The sequence below is a fragment of the Cibotium barometz genome, chromosome 59, assembly GCF_041138505.1.
Source record: "Cibotium barometz isolate CiBa-2024 chromosome 59, ASM4113850v1, whole genome shotgun sequence".
In the NCBI taxonomy this organism is placed as follows: Eukaryota; Viridiplantae; Streptophyta; class Polypodiopsida; order Cyatheales; family Cibotiaceae; genus Cibotium; species Cibotium barometz.
Genome location: NC_141104.1, coordinates 21,251,509 through 21,276,538, shown reverse-complemented (window position 1 = coordinate 21,276,538; position 25,030 = coordinate 21,251,509). Strand labels below are relative to the sequence as shown.

The window sequence follows — 25,030 nt, the reverse complement described above, 5'->3', positions numbered from 1 at the left end:
CAATGCAGTTTTGCCTGGAATGCATAAGCCTTCATGGAAGTCGAGACTTGTCTGCCGAGTTGACACCAACTTGGTTGCAACATCTTTTCTTCAAATCTAACTTCGCATTCCTTTGCGTTGGAGCGTTGTCTTGAGCCTTGTTGCTCGTCGATGCCCCTTGAGCTCTTTGTGCAAAATCTTCATGGACAAGAGTTGTCCACCTCACTAACTCTAGCTTGGTTTGCCCCATCTTGTGCCACTTCCAACTCTGCAGTTGGTTGCTTTGGACCTTCTTGCCTGCTTCAACCTGTTCGGTACATAGGTGCATTGATCCTCTATGACAAAGGAGAGAGTCTTGTGATAATTTTTGGACCCACTGGGTGGGACTAGACCTCCTCTCAAATCTGAAAGAAGAAGAACGTACTGATGATGTATCCAGGACAGCAACGAATGGAGAAGCAGCAACCAAATGTGGAGAAGATAATGGAGAGGCTACAGATACTGATGGAGAAGATGCAGGAGGCAATCTAGCTCTACATAAGGGGTTAGACATAGCAGAATAGGGGCTAAAATCGAGAGTACAACGGGCTAAATTGGTGCTAAAGACATCGGAGTCACTGCAGGTGAAGAAGCTCGCTGTGCTAGATGACAAAACTCTCTAATATCAGTTGGAAATGGGTCCAAAATCTGCACAGAAGAAGACATGGAAGAATCAAGTCCAAATGATGTCTCATCAAACCGAGATCTCGAGATATGATAATATCCTCCACATCTGGATCCCAAAACCGATGTCCTTTGGATCTTGAGCTATAGCCAATGAAAATCATCCTCTTGGACTTAGGGGGAGACATGTACAAAAGCAACATAACCAAAGACACGAAAATGTGATATCGATGGCTTATGTCCAGAAAATGCCTCCTCTGGTGTCAACCCGTCACTGTCTTCGTGAGTGAGTGATTTATGAGATAAACAGAAGTAGCCATAGCTTCTCCCCAAAACATGGGAGAAAGACCAGAAGGATGCAATAAAGATCTCACCATCTCCTTCACAGTCTGATTTTTCTTCTCAGCTACTCCATTCTCTCCTGAGGAGTATAAGGAACCGTTGTCTGTTGTTGAATACCTTTCGATGCAAGAAAGTCATCAAAGGGTACAAACTCACCACCATTGTCAGTCCGCAAGAATGAAACTGTAGAGTGAGATTGATTCTCAACCATGGCTATCCAAGTCCTAAAATTGGCAAAAGCATCAGACTTCTGAGCAAAAAAAAAAAAGCACACTTTCCGAGTATAACATCGAGCTTTCATGTAGCTTGATGTGTAGCCTCCTCTAGAAAAGCATCTCTGTGATGTTTGCATATCATGCAAGGCGAGCATATATGTGGTAGTTGTCGAAGCTTAGGTAATCCAAGAACCAACCGTCGAGAAGAAATTTTCTGTAAAGCAAAAACAGGTACATGACCAAAGCGGGAATATGCCACAAAGAAGTCTCATCAACGGAGACTAAGGCATGAGAAGGAGAGAATAACTGATGGATATGAGAGTTAGATAGATGAGGGAATTTGTGAGGAGAAAGTTTTGATTTTGTAGAGGCCTCCATCATGAACTCCATTGGCCACAATTGAGAGTGACTTTTTGTCAATGACCTCAACCACCTCATCATCAAAATAAACTCCGAGTCCCTTCCGAGCAGCCATGTGAATTGAAAACAAGTTTTTTGAAAGCTGAGGCACATGTAAGACTTCATGGAAAGTAGTAAAGGAACCAAGAGAAACATTACCAATACCAAGAACCGGTAAGAAAGACTCATCTCCAGTGCAAACCGAAGAAGAGAATAGCTGGTAATCCTCCAAAATATGAGAATGTTTGGTCATATGGGCGAAGCACCATTCACTGACCCACGCAACCTATGTTGGTGTGTCACTAACCTCTATGGAATAAGTTATATGTGTGATCACAAGGAAAGTATCATGTGGAGAGGTAGGGGGTGAATCTGTAACTGCCATATATGCCACTTTGGCATTGTCCTCGTCCTTCACCTTTTCCTTGCCTTTGTTCTTATCAGAATCCTTGTCAAAATCTGGAGAGTTATCTTTGGCTTTGTATTTGGCTTTGGCTGCTCGAGAATTGTCACGTCGAGCAAAGTTCTGTTCCTCCGTATGGCTTGATCTGCCACAAAAAAAACACTCTAAGCTTTTGTTACCTTTGGCTTGTCACTAGCATCCTTCTTGCCCTTTCCTTGGGCAGCTTTGTTGTTGTTGTTGTTGTTGTTGTTGTTGTTGTTGCCTCCTTGTCCTACTTTTTTCTTGCCCTTATCTTGGGCAACAAAAGCAAATTTCGACTTTCCTTTTCCTCTCATCAAACACTTGTCATGTAGATATCTCACAACTTCTTCAAAAGATGGAACAAGCTTATGAAAGTAAATATGATCTTTGAAGGAATCAAAAGAGGGAGGCAATTTACCAAACAGTTTACAGCCATGTGTTGATTGAGCTCCCATATTCTTCAAGTTCTCGCTTGATGCAAGTAAAGTCCCCAATCTTATTAGTGATATTGTCATATTCATTGATGGAAATCTTCTCAAAATCCACCTCTAGCTTGGCAATCTTCACAAAAGAAACAACACCAAACCTCCTCTGAGCCTTAAGCCACATCTCTCGAGCATTACTCCTTGAAAAAATAAACTATGCGTGTATGGTAGGAGTCATACAATTAATGATGAGGCATGCATGAGCATCCAAAACTACCCGAAAAGCTAGAGCCACCAAGGTAGGTGTCAGAACTGATGTCCAAACACCAGCATCTTCAAATAGCAACTGGGTATAAAAAGACAAGTATGATAATTGGTGGTTGTAAGCTTCATGGAATCACTGATTTGGGGAGGAGTGTAGGATGGAACATGAGAGAAAGAAGGGGAGAGGTTCTGTGGGAGGGGAGCAACAAGAGAAGAAGTGGTTACATGAAAGGATGGGGGAACCGCGCCAAGGGGGTGGAGGGAGAGGGTACCGATGAAGTGGTAGCCTAAGAAGTAGGGGATAAGATTCCTTGGGGAGAAAAAAGAAGTCCATAGAAGTTCGAATATTGATCTCCAGAAGCCATATCCTCCAAATGCAAAATAATCCTCTTCAAATAGGGCTAGAAGCAGCTAGACCTTCTCTAAAACTGGGCACAGTTAGTATGAGGATGAAGAAGAAGGAATGCAAGGGGGGAGGGTGGGAAAAAAAACAGAAGAGGAGAAAAGAAATGGATCTCTAAGGTTAAATGGCACCATAAATGTCAAAAACACAACTCTGTGAAGAGAAACACATCCTAATTGAAGAAAATGTAGCACCGTTGAGAAAATGAAGCTTTCTGCTGCTAATGAAAAACATAGCTCCCAGATGAAAACACAGCTCTCAAATCTAAAAACGCATGTCTTTATGTGCTGAAATCTATGAACAACAGGTTCTTGAAAGAAATGCAGGTCCTATAATAGTTCTAGGCTCTAATACCATGTGAGAAATATGTGCTATTGTTGTAAATTTGAAAACAGAGAATAAAACTGCATATATATATAGACAGTAGATTGCACATGATCAAGAACTTGAATATGAATGAAGGTATAGCACGAGGGAGGCCCTTGAGTGGTGGCATGTACAAGTCAGGGTTGATATTAGATATAAAATGACGTGGGAATGAGGCACCTATTTATATAGGTCCTCATGAGCTGGTCGGGCAAGTCCTACAGGCCGAGCTCGACAAAAATCTATAAAATACTAAAAAATGCTATTAAGAAAAAGGGAACCTAAAAATGGTGCAAAAATAGTAGATAAATATGCAGTATAGGGCCTTATAAATGGGCCACATACAAGCATACAGGGAGTCCATCTAGGGATGAACAACAGATTTTTCTCATATCATTGGTTCCATAAGTCTATAAACACCCTTAGTTCATTCTGTTCTTGTCAGCATTACCCTCCACCGATTGAGTTTCCAAACTTATTTTTGTGAAAATGAGTGTTTTTGTGGAGTGCCAACTTTTTCTCTTAAGAAGGGTATGAACCTTAGCTTTTCAGTTGATGTTACATGTTTATAAATTGACTATTACTCTTGTTATTATTTTCCTGGATTCCACAAAGCATTAATGAGACTCCACTTTGAAAATTTGCCCCAAGAAGCCATGAAATTGTATATGATTCACATGACAGTACCAGAGTTGAAGGATTAGGACATCTCTCAAGCTACTGAGAGAGAGAGAGAAGGCATGCTGGAAAACAAGGAAAAGTTGAAAATCCAACACTTGCCAAGAGAGAGCCATAAGCACTTTTGTTCAACTGATTACGTTATTGAATTTTAAGCATATGTGAAACCAAAGTCTCCATCTCCATTGAGATATCCAATTACTCTCTTTGTTGCTCCAATGGAAATCCTTCTGATCAGACAAAAATTGAGCCAATACATGTTACTATATAAAAAATTAAGCCTACATTCCCATACTACACCATAGTAATAGTAGTGAGATAGATAAGAGATTCAACTAAATGTCTATAATTATGTACTACATTTATTGTTGGTTCCACTTTATACTTAAAAAAGCTTGGAGTTTGCATTTGGTTAAATCATCAATGGCTTACAATCAATCAAGCCATGTTGAACTTCTATTAAAATGCTATGTAAATACCTCTCTTAGAAATTGAAAATAGAGTCATGTCAAAAGCAGTATGCAAGTTAGCTTGTATTATAAGAATACTTCCTTCACCTTGGATTGAATTTAGTGTGTTGTCTATTGTTTGAATTATAGCTTTAAAATAGGAGCCAAATCTAAAAACTTACTTCCTACTATATGAGAATCCACATTTCACTTGGAGTATTTTTGGCATGGTCGACATGGTGGTAACCACTTCGTTGGGCTAATTCACTTGCATCAATTGTTAGAGTCATAGTCTTAATTATCACTAATGTATTATCTTGAGCATGCAAGAGGCACAACATAGTAGTAATAACTCTCTCTCTCTCTCTCTCTCATTTTCCAAGATCTCTATTGCATTATGTGTGTAAGAGTCCCATATGATAACTCAAAAGTCACTTATGTACCTAGATATGTGTTCACACTAGGTTAGACACTTCTTATATACTTGGATATGTTTTCACACTAGGCCATACACTTGGATATATGTTCACACTAGGCCATACACTTGTTTAAAAAATAGCCTTTACAATGGCATTATCCATACATGTACATAGTAGGGAGTGGTAGATGGTGTAATAGAAGGGGGCGGTAGATGGTCCAAGAGGAGAAGAGGGTTAGTAGGAAGAGTGGTAGATTATGTAGTAAAAGAGCACATGGTGTTAGTTAAGCTATGTTGTGTTTGTGTTTGTGGTACATCTTGTGATGTTGTGGTGGTGTTGTGTGTCTCCAATTGGTGGCTAATGTTGGCTATTGAAGTAGATGGTTTTTCCTCTTTATATTCTTCTTGGTTCTCCAATGATGATGGCTTCATTTCTTTAAAAAGTTATTCTTCATTTTCATAAATATGTTCTTCTTTGTCGTCATCGAGGTAAACAATGTGTGGTTCATCAGAAGAATATGCACTCCCTTGTTAGATTAGCTTGGAATTGCATGATGCTACGCTCCATTTTTCTCTTGTTCAAGAAAATCCAACTATAATATAGGCTCTCTAGCATGATATCGAAATCAAAATCCTACCCAACAGTCATCACAGGCATCTCTAGAGTGTGTGGAGTAGGTCATTGAGAAGTTGTGGGTGTGGACGAGCAGTCACATTCTTTGGAGAGATGAGGGGAGAGAATCCTCCTTGCATTCCCTGCTCCAACTAAAGGAGCCATTGGAGCCTCGTGATTGACCACAATCCCAGGTACGAGAATAAGCTATAGATGGTGCATCATTCTTGCATACCCAACAATCTAAGCACCACCACAAGCTGGTGGGAAAGGGTGAGAAGAAGGTGTGAGAGAGACTCAACATGGTCCATACTAAGCACTCATTGGTGGGCAAGGGTGAGAAGCAGGTGGGAGAGAGACTCAATATGGCCTATACTATGCTTGGGCTTGCACTATAATTGATGTGATGTGATGAGATTCGTCGATAGCCACAAGGAAAGCTTGCCCTCCCTAAAAAATCCCGTTAGCCCCAAGGAGTATAAAGAGAATGCGGGTGAGAGATGCGGGTGAGAGAGAGAGATTAAGTTCCTTGCAAGCAAACACACACACACGAGAGTGCAAGACACGAAAGAGAGATGGATGGCTGAATTTTTCTTCTATCTTCTTCTCTTTTCTACAACCATATAACTAAAAGATAAGAGTACATATATAAAGGGAAAGTACTCTCCTACAACAACATACAATGGTCGGTCTATAGTGTGAACCCGACTATATGAGCTGGCACTATGACTATGCCATAACTCTAATACTCCAAAGTGGCTGTCACATAGCCTGTCGTCCACTGGCAGCATAGCAACCATGCCAATGGCATAAGTGCGAAAGCTATCACCTAGGCGGGTCATCAATGTCCATTGTAGCACTAGTTGAGCTTGATATCTCAACACTCCCCCTCGAGCTCAACTCCACACACTGCACTCCAAGTAAGCTCCTAAACCTATGGACCTTCTTGTGCCCAATGCCTTCATGAAGATGTCAGCCCACCTGATCCTCTGTGGTGCTGACATGTACCAGATCTACATCACCTGCTAGAACCTTCTCCCTCTCACAAAGTGATAATGCACCTAAATTTACTTCGTTCTAGCATGGTATACTTGATTACTGGCCAACTATATGCTACTCATGTTGTTACAATAAATGACAACTGCCCTATCCCACCACAAGCTCACCCATATCACCAAGTAGCTTCTGAAACCAAGATACCTCACAAGGTGCCATAGCAGCACCCATGTTCTCTATCTCTATACTCGATAAGGCAACTATTGGTTGCTTCTTATAGCTCCAACTCACAATGACAGAACTCCCAAATAAGAACATAAAACCACTGGTAGATCTCCTATTTGTAACACTACTAGCTCAATCAATATTTGTGTACCATTTGTGTACCCATGTAGCTACCAGCCTCATAGAAAAGTCCATAATCAACTATGGACTTTATGTACTTTAGAATCCGTCTAGCCGCATCCAAGTGTGGCTTCCTAGGAGCCTACATAAACTAACTCACAAGTCCAACAACATAGCTCAAGTCTAGCCTAGTAATAATGGTCATGTAGATCAAGCTACCCACTATGCGCCTGTATGTAGTGGGGTCCTCCAAAAGCTCACCTTTATCTGTGGAAAGCTTTATGTTCTACCTTATGGCACTGAAATAGACTTACAGCCTATCATATCATACTTGGACAACATGTCCAAGCCATACTGCCTCTGCAATAACAAAATGCCATGAGGTGATCTCACCACCTCTATGCCCAAGAAATACCATAGCTCACCCATCAATGGACAACATGCTAGACAAATCAGTGGTGTTTCTAGACATCTTACTTAGCAAAGAAATGGGCAAATTGAAGTATATATGACATAAGCAATAGCTTCAAGTGACTATGAGTACCTCAAATGTCTGCTCAATGCATTTGCAAACTCAATAAATTAGCAATCTATAGATTCAAAGAATCAGCAGTCTCGCAGAATCAGTAGGTTGCGGGAATCTGCTATAGAATCAGCAGGTTAAACGCTGATGTAGAATCAGCAAGTCAGCATATCGAAAGCTGACGTGGCAGCAGGTCAACATGTCAAAAGCTGACGTAAAATCAGGTCGAAAGCTGACGTGGAATCAACAGGACGGAATCTGACGTAGCTCTACAGTAGGTCAAAAGCTAACATGAAATCAGTATGTCAGTAGGTTGAAAGCTGGCGTGGCAGCAGCAAGTTGAAAGCTGACTTGGAATCAGAAGGTTGGAACGTGAAGGCAGAGTTGCCATATCAAAATCAACTCACGTCGTGGACGGACGCAGAACCAGCTAAGATGAAATGTGAATCAGCTGATGGACGGACACACAATCGGCTAACTAAATCAGCTGACGGAAGCTGAAAGCTAAACGCCAAATGCCGAAGGCGGATGTCCAAAATTTTAAAAACGAAGCTGAAAGGCGCTGCTGAATGGGTAAAACCACCCAAAAACCAAACACTGAGAGCTAACTGCTGAAGGTTGATTGTTGAAGTGGAAACCATAGTCAAATGTCAAACGCAGAGTGTTGAAGTGGAAGGTCAAACTTAGTAAACCTTGCCAAGGGATTAAACCCAACCAAGAAACCGAGATGCTGAACATTGCTGTGTGCACACACAATCGTATCAAGATCAGAGAGCAGATAGTTGGAAGTTGTCACGTAGGCTGTAATGCCTGTGACCGACGGCAGACCGGATGGCCATATCCGGGGTTCAGTGGGAGAGGACGCCCATGCGGAGTCATGGGCGGCCAAGCTAGTGTGGACAGCAGGCCACACACTATATAGCCTGGGGGATGAGGGGCAATCCTCATTCTTCCTCTTTGGCTGGGTGGTGAGCCAGAGGCCGTCCCCTCTCGTGGTAACGCCCGTAGCGGCGTTACGGATATCTAACAGAAGTACTTGATGATGATGATATGAAATGAGTGGAGTACAAGAGTACTAGTAGCCCTAGCCTTAGGGCTGATGTGGCTAACACACAAGAGTGTGCTCACACAGGGAAAAAACCCCTCCCAAAGCACACAATAAAAATTGCATGTGTAGGGCTGTTCACATCATGGACTTCCAAGGCTAACAAACCACACTACCTTAGTAATAACCAATTGAAGATTCCAGATACCAAAACTTGCATTGTTGATGTTGGTAAAGGCTCTAGGATAAATTTTGAAGTTGGTAAAGGCTCTATGCTAAATTTTGATGTTGAGGTGGTTGGTGAGGTCGAAGCATTACCCTCATGTGAGATGAGTTCTTATCTTATGGTGCTATGGATCTACATTACCCTCATGTGAGACAAGTTCTTATCTTATGTTGTTATGGTGGTATGGTGCTGCATCTTTTTTGGACATTGGTTCTTGTGGTGCCACTCGCATAAGGGTTAAAGTAGATGTAGAATCCATTTTTAGGAGTCAAGGGTAGATCTATCTTTTGTTTACCATTGTCATTCACCTTGCAAGCATGTTTAGGGAGTAAGGGTTAAAGTAGATTTAGATTCCATTTTGTCAGAAGGGTAGATCTATCGTTTGCTTACTATTGTCATTCACCTTGCAAACATGTTTTTGTGGCTCTAGAGAAAGGCTATTTGCTTTGATTTTGGCCTCCTAATCATGTGGCATTGGTGTAGAAGTTTGAATGGAGGTTGATTATGATTATTATTTTCTTTGAACTAGCTTGCGTACCATTACCATTGTAGTACCCGTGGGCATATAGCACAATCTTAGGCACCCACCTTGGTTTGTCACTTGCCTGGGCATCCGAATAAGAGTGTTATAGTAGTATTTATGGTATATGCACCTTTGATGATAGAGTGATTGTTGAGATGTCAAGCTCAACATGAGCTGACACTCACGAGGTGCCTGTGTGACAGTTCAACATTTACATCACTAGTGGGTTTGGTAGTTGGCACCGACATAACTTTGCTAGAGATTCTACAGCTGGACTACACCGACTAGTCTACACTTATCCACTTCACTTAGCATGTTCACATTATGGACTGCTTATATATACTCTATTATGAGTTTTAGTCACTTTATCTTCTTTCTAAACCTCTTTTGTTGTGTGAAGAAGAAGAAGAATTTTCAGCCTCTCACCTTGTGTGTTCTCTTCTAGGGTTTGTGTGTGTGTGTGTGTGTGTGCTTGCAAGAGCTCAAGCTCTCTTCTCCCCTGTATCTTTACGTGGTATCAGAGCTTGGTTCATGCTAAGAGCTGAGTGGCAAGAAAGAGAAGAACAGCAAGCGGTACGAGGGTAAGAGCTTCATCTACTCTTCTCCCTTTGTGTTGGCTACTACAGCCTTGTCTCAAGAGCTCTTTGGGAGGCACCGGCAAATGAACTCCGATTTAGGAGCTTTCTTCACGAGAGCAAAGCTATAGGAAAACTATATTATTCTTTAAATGCTATTTTTTGGGCCGAAAACGGGTTTCGGGTGCTTCTAGACCTCTGTTTTTCAGCTCGCATGCATTCACGGGGCACTGCGGGGTAAGTTTCATTTCTCTACATAACTCTATTTTTGGAACTGCAGGAAGGGCGATTGGTTGTAGAGACATTGTGTGTAGTGCAAAGAGGTCTTCAAGTTGCCATTGGGTATATGTATGCAAATTGAGATCACTAGCTGTGACAGTTTGGGTGCAGTATAGTACTGCTATGTAGAGAATACAATAGTTTGTGCAGGTCAAACAAAAGTGCTACTTTGGTGAGTGTGTTACAGAAAAGATGTCGAATGATGGAATTAACCAAAGAATTTGGTTTTTGTTGGCCAGCTGATTGAGCAAGGTTTACAGGTCCGATTCAACCCTGATGGTTGTTATGTAGAAGACTTTAAAGATAAGTGTAGGTTGGTTGCAAAAGGCAACAGAGTGGTTAGAATGTTTACATTGAATGTAAATATGCCTAAAGTGAGTGCTGCAATGTTTGCAAATGTTCCAGGATTTGTTTTGCAGATACAAACATTTGGCATAAGATAATTGGGCATGTAAATGTGCAAATAATGAAATCTATGTAGACTAAAGAAATTGTGACAAGGCTACCTAAGTTTAAAGTTGAAGGTATGCAAAAAGTATGTGAAGCATGTCAATTTGGAAAGCAAACAAAGCATGTATTTCCACATGACAAAAATGTGAGCAAGAATGTACTAGATGTTGTGCATTCAGATGTATGGGGTCCTGTGAGGACTACGTCTATGGGTGGCTGTAGGTACTATGTAACATTCATTGATGAGACCACACGAGGAAAGTGTGGGTGTATTTTATGAAGGAGAAGAGTGAAGTTTTCACTCATTTTCAGAATTTCAGAGCGATGGGGCTGAAAATCAGACAGGGAAGTATGTGAAGTGCCTAAGGTCATATGGAGGGGGTGATTACTTCTCCAATGAGTTCTCTGATTTCTTGCGAAAGAATGGCATTTAGAGACAGTTTACATGTAGATACAATCAGCAGCAAAATGGAGTTGTTGAGTGGAAAAACATGCACATTGCAGAGATAGCACGAGCATTAATGTGGCAGAGAAGAATACGCATAGCTATTGGGCTGAGGCTATGTCTACAGCACTTTATATTATGAACAAGACTCCTACTGCAGCCATACATAATGTAATGCCAGAGGAGAAGCTTACTAGCAAGAAACCTGATATGTCTCACTTGAAAGTTTTTGGATGTATTGCATATGTCCACTTGAAAGTTTTTGGATGTATTGCATATGTGCATGTGCCAGACGAGTTGCGTACTAAGTTGGATCCAAAGGTAGAAAAATGTGTGTTTATTAGGTATTCCCTTGAGCAAAAGAGATATAGATGCTATAATCCTGCTACACGTGAATTGAGGGGTAAGCAGGGATGTTGTATTTTGATGAGATGAGTAACTAGTATGGTGCTAAAAAAGATGTTGTGGGAGCTTATGTAAGTGGAAACGTGGTTGCACAGAATGCAAGTCAGCAATCACAGTCATTGAGTGGACCAGGAGAGTCCTCATCGACGAGTGGTTGTGTTGATAGACCATGGAGTGGCAGGTTGCGTCATAGTACCAGTCCTAGAAATGTAGTTGTGGTACATCACATAAAGGTAAAGAGAAAGTGGTTAAGCCCCTTGATATGCTTGATATTTCTCCAGGGCATTCTCTTGTTGTTGATGGAGAGTCTAGTGGCTCAAAGATGAGTCTTGTTGAGGAGCTTGGGATTCGAGCAATGTGGACACATGGTGTAAAGAAGGCTATAGAAGCCATGAATGTAAAGCTACAAAGATCCGGAAGAGTCAAAAACCATGTGGAGAGGTTGACTTACAACGGTTATGTGGCACATCACTATGCTTATATGGCAAAATTTGTGTAGGTTGTAGAGCCCACATGTTTTGATGAAGATATTGGAAATGTGTATTGGGAGAAAGCTATTGATGATGAGATGGATGCATTGTATGGAAATGAGACTTGGGATTTGGTGCCATTGCCCGAAGGCAAGAAAGATATTGGATGTAAGTGGGTATATAAGATGAAACATAACAGTGATGGTAGCATTAGCAGGAACAAGGCTAGATTGGTAGCCAAAGGATATGCGCAGACACATGGGATTGATTATGAGGAGACGTTTACCCCGGTTGCAAAAAGATGACAAACTGTGAGAGATGTAATTGTGGTGGCTGTAGCTAAAGGCTGGTTTTTACATCAAATGGATGTAAAAAATGTGTTCTTACAAGAAGAACACATTTTGAGGTGGCTGTAGCTAAAGGCTGGTTTTTACATCAAATGGATGTAAAAAATGTGTTCTTACAAGAAGAAGTGTAGATAGATCAACCACCTGGTTTTGAGGTTACAGATCACCCAAAGTATGTATGTAAGCTTCGTAAGGCTTTTTATGAGCTGAAGCAAGCTCCACGAGCATGTCATGACAAGATTGTTAAGTATCTTGTTTCACTATTGGTTTTCATATGGCAGATGCAAATCACTCTTTGTATGTGCGCAAGAGTCATAAGGGTATTGTGATAATCACCATCTATGTAGATGATCAATAATCACTAGTGACGTAGGTATCCCAAGGTATCATCCTCTCATACAAACCAATCTAGAGATTTGTCAAAGCCCCAAGGAGACTCAATTGTGTGATCACTAAAAGTAGTTAATATTTAAATATGGAATCACCCATGATATTAAGTTAATGTAACATAGTGCAAAGATACATTAGACATCCCCCCCAAGAAATCTAAGAGGGCAAGACATCCCTCCGTACTTGAGGGCCATCATTCTTAGCTAGAAGTTTTCTTATAAGAGTTAAGAATTTGAGGATAGGCATGAAAAAATCACTCAAGCATCCACCGATTATCTACTTTGGGATGATTTTTGAAAGTCAGGTCTTACAAAGTGCGAGTGGAAGTAATTTGTTGGTCAATGTGGCTTCAAGTTGGAGAACTTCTTCTTCTTCTTTGATAAGAGGTGGTTCTTCATATACATGCTGAGAAGGAAGTGAACCCGACTTGGAAGAGATTGAGCATGTGAAAAGTCTTCTCAAAAGGAAGTTTGAGATGAAGAATTCGGGAGATCTGTGCTATTTTTTGGGCATTGCAATCATTCACACACCTTACGGTATTTGGCTGTCTCACAGAGGCATTATGTATTGGACATGTTGTCTAAGTATGGAATGGCTAGTTGTAAGCCAATCTTGGTGCCATTAGATCAAAATGGTAAGCTTAGTGTGCGGATGCAGGTTATCTGTTGGGGAGGATCCCTCTATGTACAGGAAGATGGTGGGGAGTTTGATCTATGTCAGGATCAGTAGGCTAGATTTGAGCTACACTGATGGCTTAGAGAGCCAGTTTATGTAGGTTCCGTGCAAACCACATTTTGACAGTGTACGACACACACTTTGATATTTGAGGGCCACTGTTGATTATGCATTGTTTTATGTAGCAGGTGTACCATTGGAGCTATATGGGTACATATATGCAAATTGGGCAGGTAGCATTTCAGGAGATCTACCAGTGGATTTATTTTTTCATTGGGGAGTGTTTCCGATATGACATGAAGCAGCAAGAAGTAGCCCACAATTGCCTTGTCGAGTACAGAGAGGCAGAGTACAAAGGAGCTGCGGTGGTGGCAGCATGTGAGGTAACTTGGTTACGCAATCTCCTTGTGCTGATTTGGGGTTACATGTGGAGAGAAAGGTTGTCATATATTGTGACAATCTTAGTAGTATACAGTTGGCCAGGAGCCCAATTTTCAATGCACGGACAAAACACATTGAGGTACATTACCACTTCATCAGGGGGGAGAGAGTATTGGTAGGCGACATCGATGTGGCCTACGTCAACACACAAGATTAGGCTGACATCTTCACGAAGGCCTTGGGAGCTGCGAAGCTCCATAGATTTTGAGATATGCTTGGCATTCACGAGCTGGAGTTAAGCTTGAGGGGGGGTGTTGAGATGTCAAGCTCAACATGAGCTGACACTCACGAGGCGCCTGCGTGACAATTCGACATTTACATCATTGGTGGGTTTAGTAGCTAGCATTATCGACATATCTTTGCCAGAGAATTCTACAGCTAGACTACACAGATTAGTTCGCACTTATCCACTTCACTTAGCGTGTTCACATTATGGACCACTTTTATATACTCTATCATGGTGGGTGTTAGTCACTTTATCTTCTTTTTCGACCTCTTTTGTTGTGTGAAGAAGAAGAAGAATTTTCAGCCTCTCACCTTGTGTGTTCTCTTCTAGGGTTTGTGTGAGTGTGTGTGTGCTTGCAAGAGCTCAAGCTCTCTTCTCCCCTGCATATTTACAGTGATAGGATTGCTATTTGATTAGTTCTTCAACCTTGGTTTTGCCCCTTTGTTTAGTCCTTCTTCCTCTTGGGATATTTTTTTAGATTCTTTGATTAGTTCTTCAACCATGGTTTTCACCCATTTGTTCAGTTCTTCCTCCTCTTGAGATATTTGTTTGGATTATTTAAGGGTCTGTCTGGGATCCATACTTTGGTGTCCCCCTCAAAGTAGCCTAGGGAAAAGAGCGCTTTGGGAACCCACTATTGATTGTGGGGCTATCATAGTGCGATGTTCAACAGGTGTATTTTAGGTTGGAGTTTATTAGGGATGCATGTTTTTAAGGGGAGTTATTCGAGGTTGATGCCTTAAAGGTGGTGGAGGTTATCAACATTAATGATGGTTTTGATATTAAAGGTATAGATAGGGGCCTTCACCTTCATGCCAGATGGCAAGGCTTTTGGTTGAGGTCCTTGGAGTGTAGAAAAGATTTGCTTTCTATTGTGGCAAGATTTGGCAGTAAGGAATTTGAGCGGTAGAGGCTTTATTACTTGAGGGGATTGCCAACGATGAGGATGGGTCTTGAGTATGAAGGGCAGTTAAAGAAGAGGTTTCTTCTTTTGGTGGGGAGTTGGAGGTAAAGATACGTACTATGGTAGGTTTTTCTTCAACATGTAGATGTACACAAGCACCTCCATGGAGTGGAGGTGGAGTTGCAGTGTAGATATTTGCATGGCTAGCAAATGGCACATCAATCGATTCCCACACACAATGATCACTTCTTCTTGGACTTAGAATTGCAGTGTAGATATTAGCATGGCTAGCAAATGGCCACACACAATGATCGCTTCTTCTTGGAGTGTAACTATGTCATCAAGCACACACAAAAAAATGCACTTTACAAGGTCATTTCCAATGTCAAATTCTTTTTTAAAATATCCAACATAGGGAAGTTTTGCATTAGATGTGAATGTAATAATGTATTGAAATGATGGTGGGTCTACCTAAAGATTTCCAAGTGTTAAACTTCATGACACTATGGTCATGGTTTTGGATAAATGAGAGCCTATTTTATCTCTATTTTATTCTCAGTGATAAACCCTAGCCACACACTAGGAGGTGCATGGTTTTTCTTACAGGACTTTTGGAGATTGCAATGAATCAATAGGATTAGGAAGTGAATCCACAAACCGAGTGCCATGAATAGTTGTTGCCTCTTTGCCACCAATAGTTGCATCCAATTTTCTAAATCTTTTGGATTGAGAAGTGAATCAAATGTAGGTCCATAAGTTTCATCCTACAGGGTTTAGACACATGTTCATAGGATATGTATGGCATTATACTTATTTACAAATAGGTCTTTACCATGGGGTGGTCCAAGTGGATTTTTACAATTTGGTGTTTATAATGTAGATTTAATTTATGTCCAAGTGGATTTTGACAATTTGGTGTTTATATGTCTTAGTCATGGACCTATTTAGCATCTCTCATGATTGGGAAGTCCCTTATAACAAAGGTGTCCATTTGACAATTTGGTGTTTATAATGTAGATTTGATTTATGTCTTAGTCATGGACCTATTTACCATCTCTCATGAATGGGAAGTCCCTCATAACAAAGATGAGTTTGAGCTTAAACCAACTTTTTTGATCTTGAGATATAAAATTCCCCCATTGGTCTCGCTTCAATTCCATCAACAATTTAACCACAGTTTTTTCCCAAGGGTGGCTTACCCCACCGTTCCCAACAATACTCAGTGAGGATGTTGACTCTAACACCTCTATCTAGTATGACACACTTACTGATTTTTATGCTCCATCAAGGGTAAGATGGAATTTGATGCATTAACTTTGAAGTAATGTCCTAGCTTGTTTATGGATACCCATGGAAATTTGATACGTTTTGTGTTCGGTGAAGCATCTATGTTTTTATCTTGCACTAGTGTTGGCTCATTTGTGTTTTATGTTGGCTCATCTTCTATATTTTCCTCAAAGGTTTCCTTCCATCCAATCAAAAAGTTCTCTCCATAGGATAGGACTATGTCCCTATGGGAATTTCGATTTTTGCAGAGATAATTGCATTGTCAAGCTCCAATTACAAAAAAGGAAGTATACCATGGTGGAAACTCCAACAAGTGAGTGGGCATCAACCAAGAGACACATGAATTATGGATGCACAAGAAGCACAACACTTTGAAGGGTATAGGCACTACCCCTTCATGTGGAAATAGCATGGGGTTGTCAAATGTATGATCAATTGAATCACGTCTCTCATGGGCTCTTCTTTAGATTCTTCTTCCAAATCCTCCATGATAACCTTAGGTATGTTGAGATTTTGTCCCATAAGGTTGACATTTGGATGAAATGTATCTATGCATTTGATTTGTTTTAGCCCCCATTTGTTACATTCCTTGGCCAATTGGTTTTTCCTTCTAGATCCATGATCTTCTTCCATTGGGTTTGGATACTCACCTAGGTCTTTAGGTGCAAGTGGACCTTCTTTTGTTGGTAATGCATTAAAGATGATAGGCTCATTATTAGAGAGCACATCTTGAGATTCTTTTGGGAGGTTTTAGTTGTAGTAGTTGTAGTTGTGCCCATCCCACATCCAATCTTCATTGTCACCCTTTTCTACGTGGCTAGAGCGTTTTTACTTCTTGCCACTTTTGGTAAGGTTTTTGCTTGTTTACACTTGCTTTCCCTTTTCTTCCTTTGAATTTGATGCACCATGGCTTGTTTATCCTTGGCCTCTCTTGGGGTTGAAGCTTTGGTTGTATCATCTCGTCGGTGTTTTTAAGATTCACCTCCGTTTATGTTGAGGCTTCTTTAGCTCCTGAAACTCTTTGCCTTGATTGGAATTGTTTGACCACATTCATAGGAATTGTTGATATCAATCCGTATTTCTCAATTAAGAGATTAAGATTTGTTATGAGTGGTTTATATAGTGTGGATTTTTTTCCTTCTCTCAATGGGCAACTTGTGTACATGTGCTTGGCTTCATAATCTTTTACATAGGGGTAGCAATGTGTCATTCATAGATTGCAAACCCTTAAAATTACATTTTAAGTAGGGGTATGCCCGATTTTTACACATAAATGGTGGTATTGATCTAGTTTTGAGGTGAAATAAGAAAGAGGTAGATTTAATGATTAAATTATGAAGTAATCGTGATTAAAGAGGCTTCACTATAACCATAGAAACCCTCTTGATTAGTTAGAATTCTCAAAGGATTTAGAGAGTTAGAAGATTAAATTTTTTGAAAGGATCTAGAGAGAGAAGGAAAAGACCCTATAACAATTTTTAGAATGAGATGTGGTCACATGGTCCATCTAATTGCTCTTAGACTAAAGATGCTTTTGATTGGAAACATTGAGACAGGTTTCCAAGTTCAGTTTCCTTTGAACTTGATGCACCTTTTTTTCTAATCTTCCCCTCCCTTGAGAGGTTGAGGCTTCTTTCGCTACTACTATTTGCCTTAATTGCAATCATGTGACCACATTCAATGGAATCATTGAGATTAGGCATGTTGCACACTCAAGGGAAATCTGTGTACAAGTGCTCGATTCCATAATCTTTACAAATCTTACATAGGGGTAGTAATGTGTCAACCGATAGAGGTAGTTGAGAACCCTTATTTGGCAGAATGCCACTCTACATGGCTCATGGAAGTGAAAACAATGTAATAATGGTTGGCTTACTGCATCATTTGCAATTCTTTCTCTTGCATAGTTTTGATTGGAAATGTTGGGACCAAATTTCCAAGCTTAGTTTCACATGTTTTGAGAGTTTCTAGACAACGCTCTTTTGAGATCTCAACAACTTACATCCTAGATGTAGTGTGTAGTGTGACGCCACTCTTGGCAATACAACTTGGTAAAAAGTTGATGATGAAGGCTTCTTTCGGTGCATTCAAATCCACCTTTTCCTTGGGCTTGAAGGATGTAAACCACTGAAACATCTTGCCTTAGTGTGAGTGCAAAGGCCCTAACTTTTATGGGATCATCAATGTTTCCAAAGAATTTGCAAACTTGATCAAACAACTCCAAAAATTTGGGTCTCTTCTCATTCCATAAAATTTGTTCATCAACTTGGTAATATGTGTTGTCTTTATGTGGTTGGCATCTATGTTTTGTAGTTGTTTGCACTACTTGCACCCCCTTCTTATAGCTTCTATTATTTGAAGCATATCATCTATGAAGGTAGGGTATATGTTAGTTATGGGAGGATATATGAAGGTAGGGTATATGTTAGAATCCCATTCAATTATGGGAAAAAGGCATGTGTAATCTAACAACTTGCACTACTTGCACCACCCTTATTATAGCTTCTACTTGCAAACCCCCCCCCCTCTTATAGTTTCGATTATTTAAAACAAGGTCATCGAAAAATATGTTGTGTTACTACTGAAACATGAAACGTTTTAGTCATGGACTTTTCGTCCAAAGTTTCAAGGCAACCAAAAAGTCGAGAACAAAGAAATTAAAATGTTTAATATTGAACATTATTGCAATTTGTGCTTGCAGCTCCACCAATTATGAGGCATGTTATTTTTTGTTTATGTAACATGTATACAGTATGACTCAAAATGGAAAAATCACTCAAAATTGTCCATGGATGCAATCAACAATGCATCATAGTTTTAAACTTTTTTTGGTTATTTGCTTCTAGATTTTGGTACTTATGTTTTCTTGATTGTAAGTATTAAAGTAAAATTGTAAATAAGTTTGAAGGCCCAAATTTGAAATTTCAGATTTAGACCCCCAAATTGGAGGGAGAAATTGCACTTTCACTCTCCAATTGAAGGCCCATAGTTGAAACTTGACATTTGGATTTGGGGGAACCCTCTCTAGTTGAAGGCCCAAATCTGAAATTTCACATTTAGTCCCCTAAATTCGAGGAAAAATTCACACTTTTCCTCTCCAATTGAAGACCCAAATGTGAAATTTTACATTTGGCCTCCCAGTCTTTAGATTTTATGTATATAATCTTTTCGGTCTATTGTTTCATTGTTCACCTACCTTGCGTTGAAACGTTTCGTTCCAAAGTAAATCATCTCAATAGTGAAACGTTTCACGACGACCTTGATTTGAAGCATATCGTTTATGAAGTTAGGGTATATGTTAGTTCTGGGAGATAGAATCATGTTCAATTGTGGAAAAAAGGCACGCATAACCTAACAATGAATGGATTCGTGGGCACTATGGGTATGTGTATTGGGTTATGTGCATTTGAGGCTCTTTCAAGAGCTTGAGGAAATCCGAGAGGTTGAGACAATGGTCTAGTCCCCTTATTGCTAGTGATAAGGGGTGACACAACCCTCTTAATGATTATGCATGGAAAATCTTCAAGCATAGGTTAATGATCTTGTTGGGGGATTATTGGGCATGGATTGGATAGATGCCCAAATTCGAAACCCGAGTTTTCTAGATCCATCACCATCATTGATTGGTTGCTAGATATAGTGCTCAAACTCTTGATTCCTAAATGAATTCAATTTAATTTGTAAGCTCAACAATGGTCAAGTGTTGTCTAAGCTTGAGAGATGTTGAGAGTGACTGATTGGATGTCACTCTTGCGAAGTGATAATAGGCAAAAAAAATTACAAAAGAGAGTTCTCAATAAGATTACATACACTTCAACCGTGCTCAAGAGGAAAAAAATCAACAAATATTAATATCCAAGTGGAGGGCATCCTGCAAGAAGACTAAACAATAAACTTCATGCTCATGATGGACATGTCCATTCTAAGGCAAGTTTAGGGAGTAAAAAGCTAGGTGTAAAAAACCAAAAGTTTCTAGAGGATTACTAAAAAGCAACCATACATAAGACCATGCACACAATGCACCTATATCACCATCCCTCTTCAGAGTAACAAAATCATTTAGCTATTAGATTTATAGCTTCACCTTTAACAAGAAAAGGCTCTTTTGTTTGCTGGATTAAGAGAGAGTCTTTAATGGTTTATGTGTGAAGCTAATCACAACCCATACACATCCAAATCATTCACATCTTTGAAAGTTTGTGTTAATTGTTGTAGCTCCTCTTTAAATGACTCTAACTCATTTTAGTTTTTTCAAAGACGAAGTGCACATGTCCTTACTCTAGCTTCAATAGATTTAAAGAACTCAAATACAAACTTCAAGCATTACCTTCTCTAACAATGTTTCATTAATTCAAAAAAGTTCACACAGAAATGAAATTATTGCCCCAAACAACTGTGTTACCCTTTGTTAAAGACTCCAGACGAATAAACATCCAAGCTACTCTCCACTCTTAAAAGAAACTCCCATCATTGTGCACTATGTACATGCAATGATAATCTATATCCACGAAAGCCAAGTCGTCTACATCTCCTCCCAAGCCCTCAAGGTTAATGGCATTTTGATTACCACCATCTCCATGTTTCACTTGATCATGCGGATGAATCAAAGAACTTAGCATCCAGCCATGGAGATTATGCCAAGGTAATCACTGAAAAGAAGAGATATCTCAGGGCAAGAGACAATATTCTCAAAGAGTTGGGATCGAAATTGGTAACCATAATTATTTCTCGTACTGGTACGAATCCCTTTGTACCGTATGATTCGTACGGGACGAGATTTCTTTTTCCAAAAAAAAATCCAAATGTTTAAAAAAATTATAGAAACCCCGCTTCACGAAGATCCCAAATGCTCGCAGTACTTCACAACTTTCGTGTCCACTCAGTATTCCATATGGGGTTGTTGAGAGACCTAAAAAATCTAGCAAGGTAGGCTGGTAAAGTACACTTGATTGGTAGGATGAGAGAATCTTGCCACATCACTTGGAGATCCCTGGTATAGGCAGGCTAGAGAGTTAGATTCTCAAGTTATGTACGAGGGAGAAGATTTGGACATGGCCATTTTGATCTAGAGAGGAGTCCCTAAACGGTAAACCTATCACCCTAGATGCACTGCTCATATTTGTGCAAGGACAGTCCCTTAGTCATAAATGCTACACTGGGAGACCTTTGGTAATGCATTACCCATCCAGGTTCTTTTTTGGAGACGATCGGGAGATCCAACTGGGAGAGACACATATCCATGTTCTGGTTCCTCAAGCACTGTAGACTCCTCCCCTCCCAACCTTCCCTTACATTCAAGCTTGAAGCTCCACAGGTTGTAAGGGAAAAAAACAAAAACAAAAAAAAAACCCGTATTTTATCGTACGGTATTCAAAAATTTCATATCGTACCAAAAATTCACGTACGGTATCGTATTTTCGTACCGTGACAACTATGTTGGTAACACAATCAATTACATGAGCCTAAGAAGGAAGGGAACACCTTCCTCAACGTTGCAAGAGTATAAGTTCCCACTACAGATGCCCATGCTTTGTGGGAAGGAGTGAAGCAAAGGAACAAGAGCACACCAACAGTATGGTGTCTAATTAGTTTACCCAAAAGTATCCCATTATGTATATTACTGAGAAACAGCCACATTTGCAGCAATTAAGAAAGCAATGGATGAATCCCAACGGAAGAAGTGGGAATGATGACTTACATTGCCATGATGGAATGAATGAGTTGCAACGCAAACAAGCTCTCCATGAAAAATTCTTTAAATGTGACTCTACCCAATACATAGGATCACGTGGAAGTCCATGCTACATTGTACTGGCTTCAAAGATCTCTACATTCCACTTCAAGCCCTCAACCTGCATGAGACTATTCTCATCCCTTTTTAGATTGATACTAGCATCTTTGCCCAGCACAAGCTTCATAATCACTATGTTTTTTGATGAGGTCCACATGCATGGATTTGTACGCAAAACTACAGTATTTTAAACATCATGACACATCTAGAGGTTCAACCCACATGCATGGATTTGTGCGCATACTCACATATCATCCAAAAGCTTTTAACACTCATGCATGCACAAGGTCTTCTATGCCTTCAACTCTCTTCACCTAGTCATTAGACCATGACATTAGTCCTGAATGCCCTAGATCACTGTTAGACCTTTGAGAAAACTTGGTGTGTGAAGAATAGGGAGCCAAGAATGGCATGTATGTAACAAAGCAGCAATGTCAAGCTCGACTTTTGTTCTTATTTAAAACAACTGCCTGTCTGTGAGTATTTACTGGTGAGGTTCAAAACAATGTCTCAATCTGTGCATTGATGGACATCTTCTCTTGAATTTAGGCAGCGATCTGTAGCACTTTAGAGAAATGAAACTTAAACCACTTTAGAGAAATGAAACTTAAACCATGACACACTCACATACATGCACACACATACATGGTCACGGTTGCTTTCCACACACACACAGACCAAGAAATCCATCATCTTTTGTGAAAGTCAGTTGCTAAGCCCAGCTTTGTTCCAAAGTAGGGACCACCCTTCAAACTCGGAGCTGCAAGTGACCACTACAATCAGAAACTACAAGGTTGAAAAAGAAACTATGTTTATTCATGTAGCATCAGCAATCTCAGACCTTCAATGGACAAGAGTTCTCAAACTCCTGTTGCTGTTTCCTGCAGAGCTTGAACTCGTTGCCATAATAATCCATACATTTTGCAAACGCGTCCATCTCCTTTGGGCACTTCTCGTGAAGCTCTTTAAGCCTGTGTATAAGAAGAGGGAGGGGGACAAAGTAAGGAACCCCCATTTTAGAAAACCCAAACATCTATAAAGTTAAACTACAAGAACTGGCAACAAATCAAGTAGTTCATGATACAATACTCCATTTTTATGGGTGCTCAGATTGCAGCATTGTATGGGCATTCACACTCATTTGTGTAGCCCACGTGTGCTGTCCTGCCTCCTCGACACACCATTTCTCTCTCTCTCTCTCTCTCTCTCTCTCTCTCTCTCTCTCTGCCATCACTATATATCTCACACATACGCAATCTCTTTATTTACCACTGGTAATGTGAGAGACACCATTCTTAAAGTCTATAGTGGACGAGTTAGAGACCATGATGAGGGGCTGAAAACAGATTGTTTTGCTTATGGGTGGAAGATAATTATTTTTGTCTTAGCTCATGAGCTGTATGCCACGGCTTCTGAACTTGGTCTGCCAGCTTCATGATTCCTATTCACAAGGCTAGAAATCCCATGGAACTAAAGCAACTACAGAACCATGGTCCATCATGATGAGCCATCCTATGACTAAGATCTATGCCTCAGCACTATAGTCAATGGTGAGCTCTTTGCAAAGCATAGTCACCAGAAACGACAAACAGGAACGAAAACATTGGAGGAATGGAAACGGGAAAACAAGTTTTTAGGGATGGAAACGGCCGTTTCTTGCGACATCACTTGGGCAACGAGAAACGGATGGGGTCCTGAAACGGAGAAACGTGTTTCTAGGGACTGAAACGGCCGTTTCGTATGACTATGATGCAAAGAGCCAGAGGGTGAAAGCCAAAGGACAGGCAAGCTTTAGACATAGCTACTCCACTTTGGATCATCTTTGATCGGCTTTGGTAGCTTGACTTCCAAGATGAGCTAATTTGGCTGCAATGATCCTCTATGAGCAAGTTATAGGGTTTGTCAATGTCACGTGCACCATGCATCCTAGAGTGCTATATGGACATTCTCCTTCATATAGGACAGAGTAGCAACCTTTTTGATGGGCCAAGAACATGTTGTGAGCCCTAGTCCAAGGGACAAGTCACCAGGTGCCATCTAGGTCATTAGGATTGAGTCATGTTGAGACCGTGGCACAAGTCTTTGTAAGAGATGTAATGTTGTACAGGCCCATTGGACAATTATTTTAGACCTATGGTTGGGTGTCTAGAACCACCAGGTGTAAGTGTCAAGTCATTGCCCAAGACCCAAGCAATTGTGTCAGTCCGTGTGTGAAAGTCATATTGTCCTATGTTCACTAGCAATGGCACCCATAGGTCAAGGACCAAAAAGGGGAATGGGTATTGTCCAGACAAGCGTGATCTTTGGTGGCCAAAAGTGGGCACCTATCAGTAGGGGGCATAAAGGACCATGTGGAACCGTGCGCTTGGCATACCTTTTCATGGGACGGAGTGGCCAACCCTTGCCATTACAAACCCTATTTATAGGGGCTTTTGGGGCTAAGGGATCATCTTGTCGTAGCCTTTCTGTGGAGCAATCAACTCTCAGCCAAAGGGCACCAAGGAGAGATTAACCCAACCAAGTCCAAGCAATCAAGGGCAGACATCTGGAGGTTAACGCACAGCTCATAGGCGGCAAGAAGACCAAAACACGGCCTGTTTGCAGCCGGCTGTGAGTGCCAGCCAGCTGTGAACGCACATCAGAGGCAGCTTCTGTGCTGTTAATGCAACTCCCACAGGCAGCCAGAGCAGCAGCAGCAAGGCGGCCTGCTGAGGCAGCAATTGCACCATTCAGGGGCAGCCCATATCAGCTCCAATTCTGTCCTGTCCAGTGGACAGCAAGTAAGTGTTTTGTACTTCATCATCTTTGCAATAAAATCAAGCAAATACACCGACCAGCGATGGGGGCCCTCGTAGGGATTAGTTGGGGCCCCATCTAGTGCTCTTGTGTACTTCTCTCAACCCTAACCTCAGCATTCAGTTTTCAGCAGTGTTTTGATGCATCATTTTCTATCATTGAACACTTTCATATAAAGTGCATGTAACCATCAAAATGTCAGGAGTGTCAAAGAAAATCAAAAGCACCATCAAGCAAGGCTGTCCATTATCTC

The 25,030-nt window shown here is 40.7% G+C and overlaps 1 protein-coding gene across 2 annotated transcripts in view; it reads right to left on the bottom strand.

The window, feature by feature from the left end:
* Nucleotides 1-22,411: 22,411 nt before the first annotated feature.
* LOC147605593 (NADH dehydrogenase [ubiquinone] 1 alpha subcomplex subunit 8-A-like) overlaps nucleotides 22,412-25,030 on the bottom strand; it is a 38,127-nt gene continuing 35,508 nt past the window's right edge. Inside the window, exons 2-3 of one of the 2 annotated variants that reach the window (XM_086793081.1) lie at nucleotides 22,823-22,952; nucleotides 22,412-22,741 (exon numbers count right to left, since the gene is read on the bottom strand). In XM_086793081.1, coding sequence (XP_086649207.1) covers nucleotides 22,730-22,741; nucleotides 22,823-22,952 — 142 coding nt within the window. In that variant the 3' untranslated portion in view covers nucleotides 22,412-22,729. Of the gene's footprint in view, nucleotides 22,742-22,816; nucleotides 22,953-25,030 lie in introns of those variants that run through there. The other variant, XM_086793082.1, reaches the window with a different exon arrangement.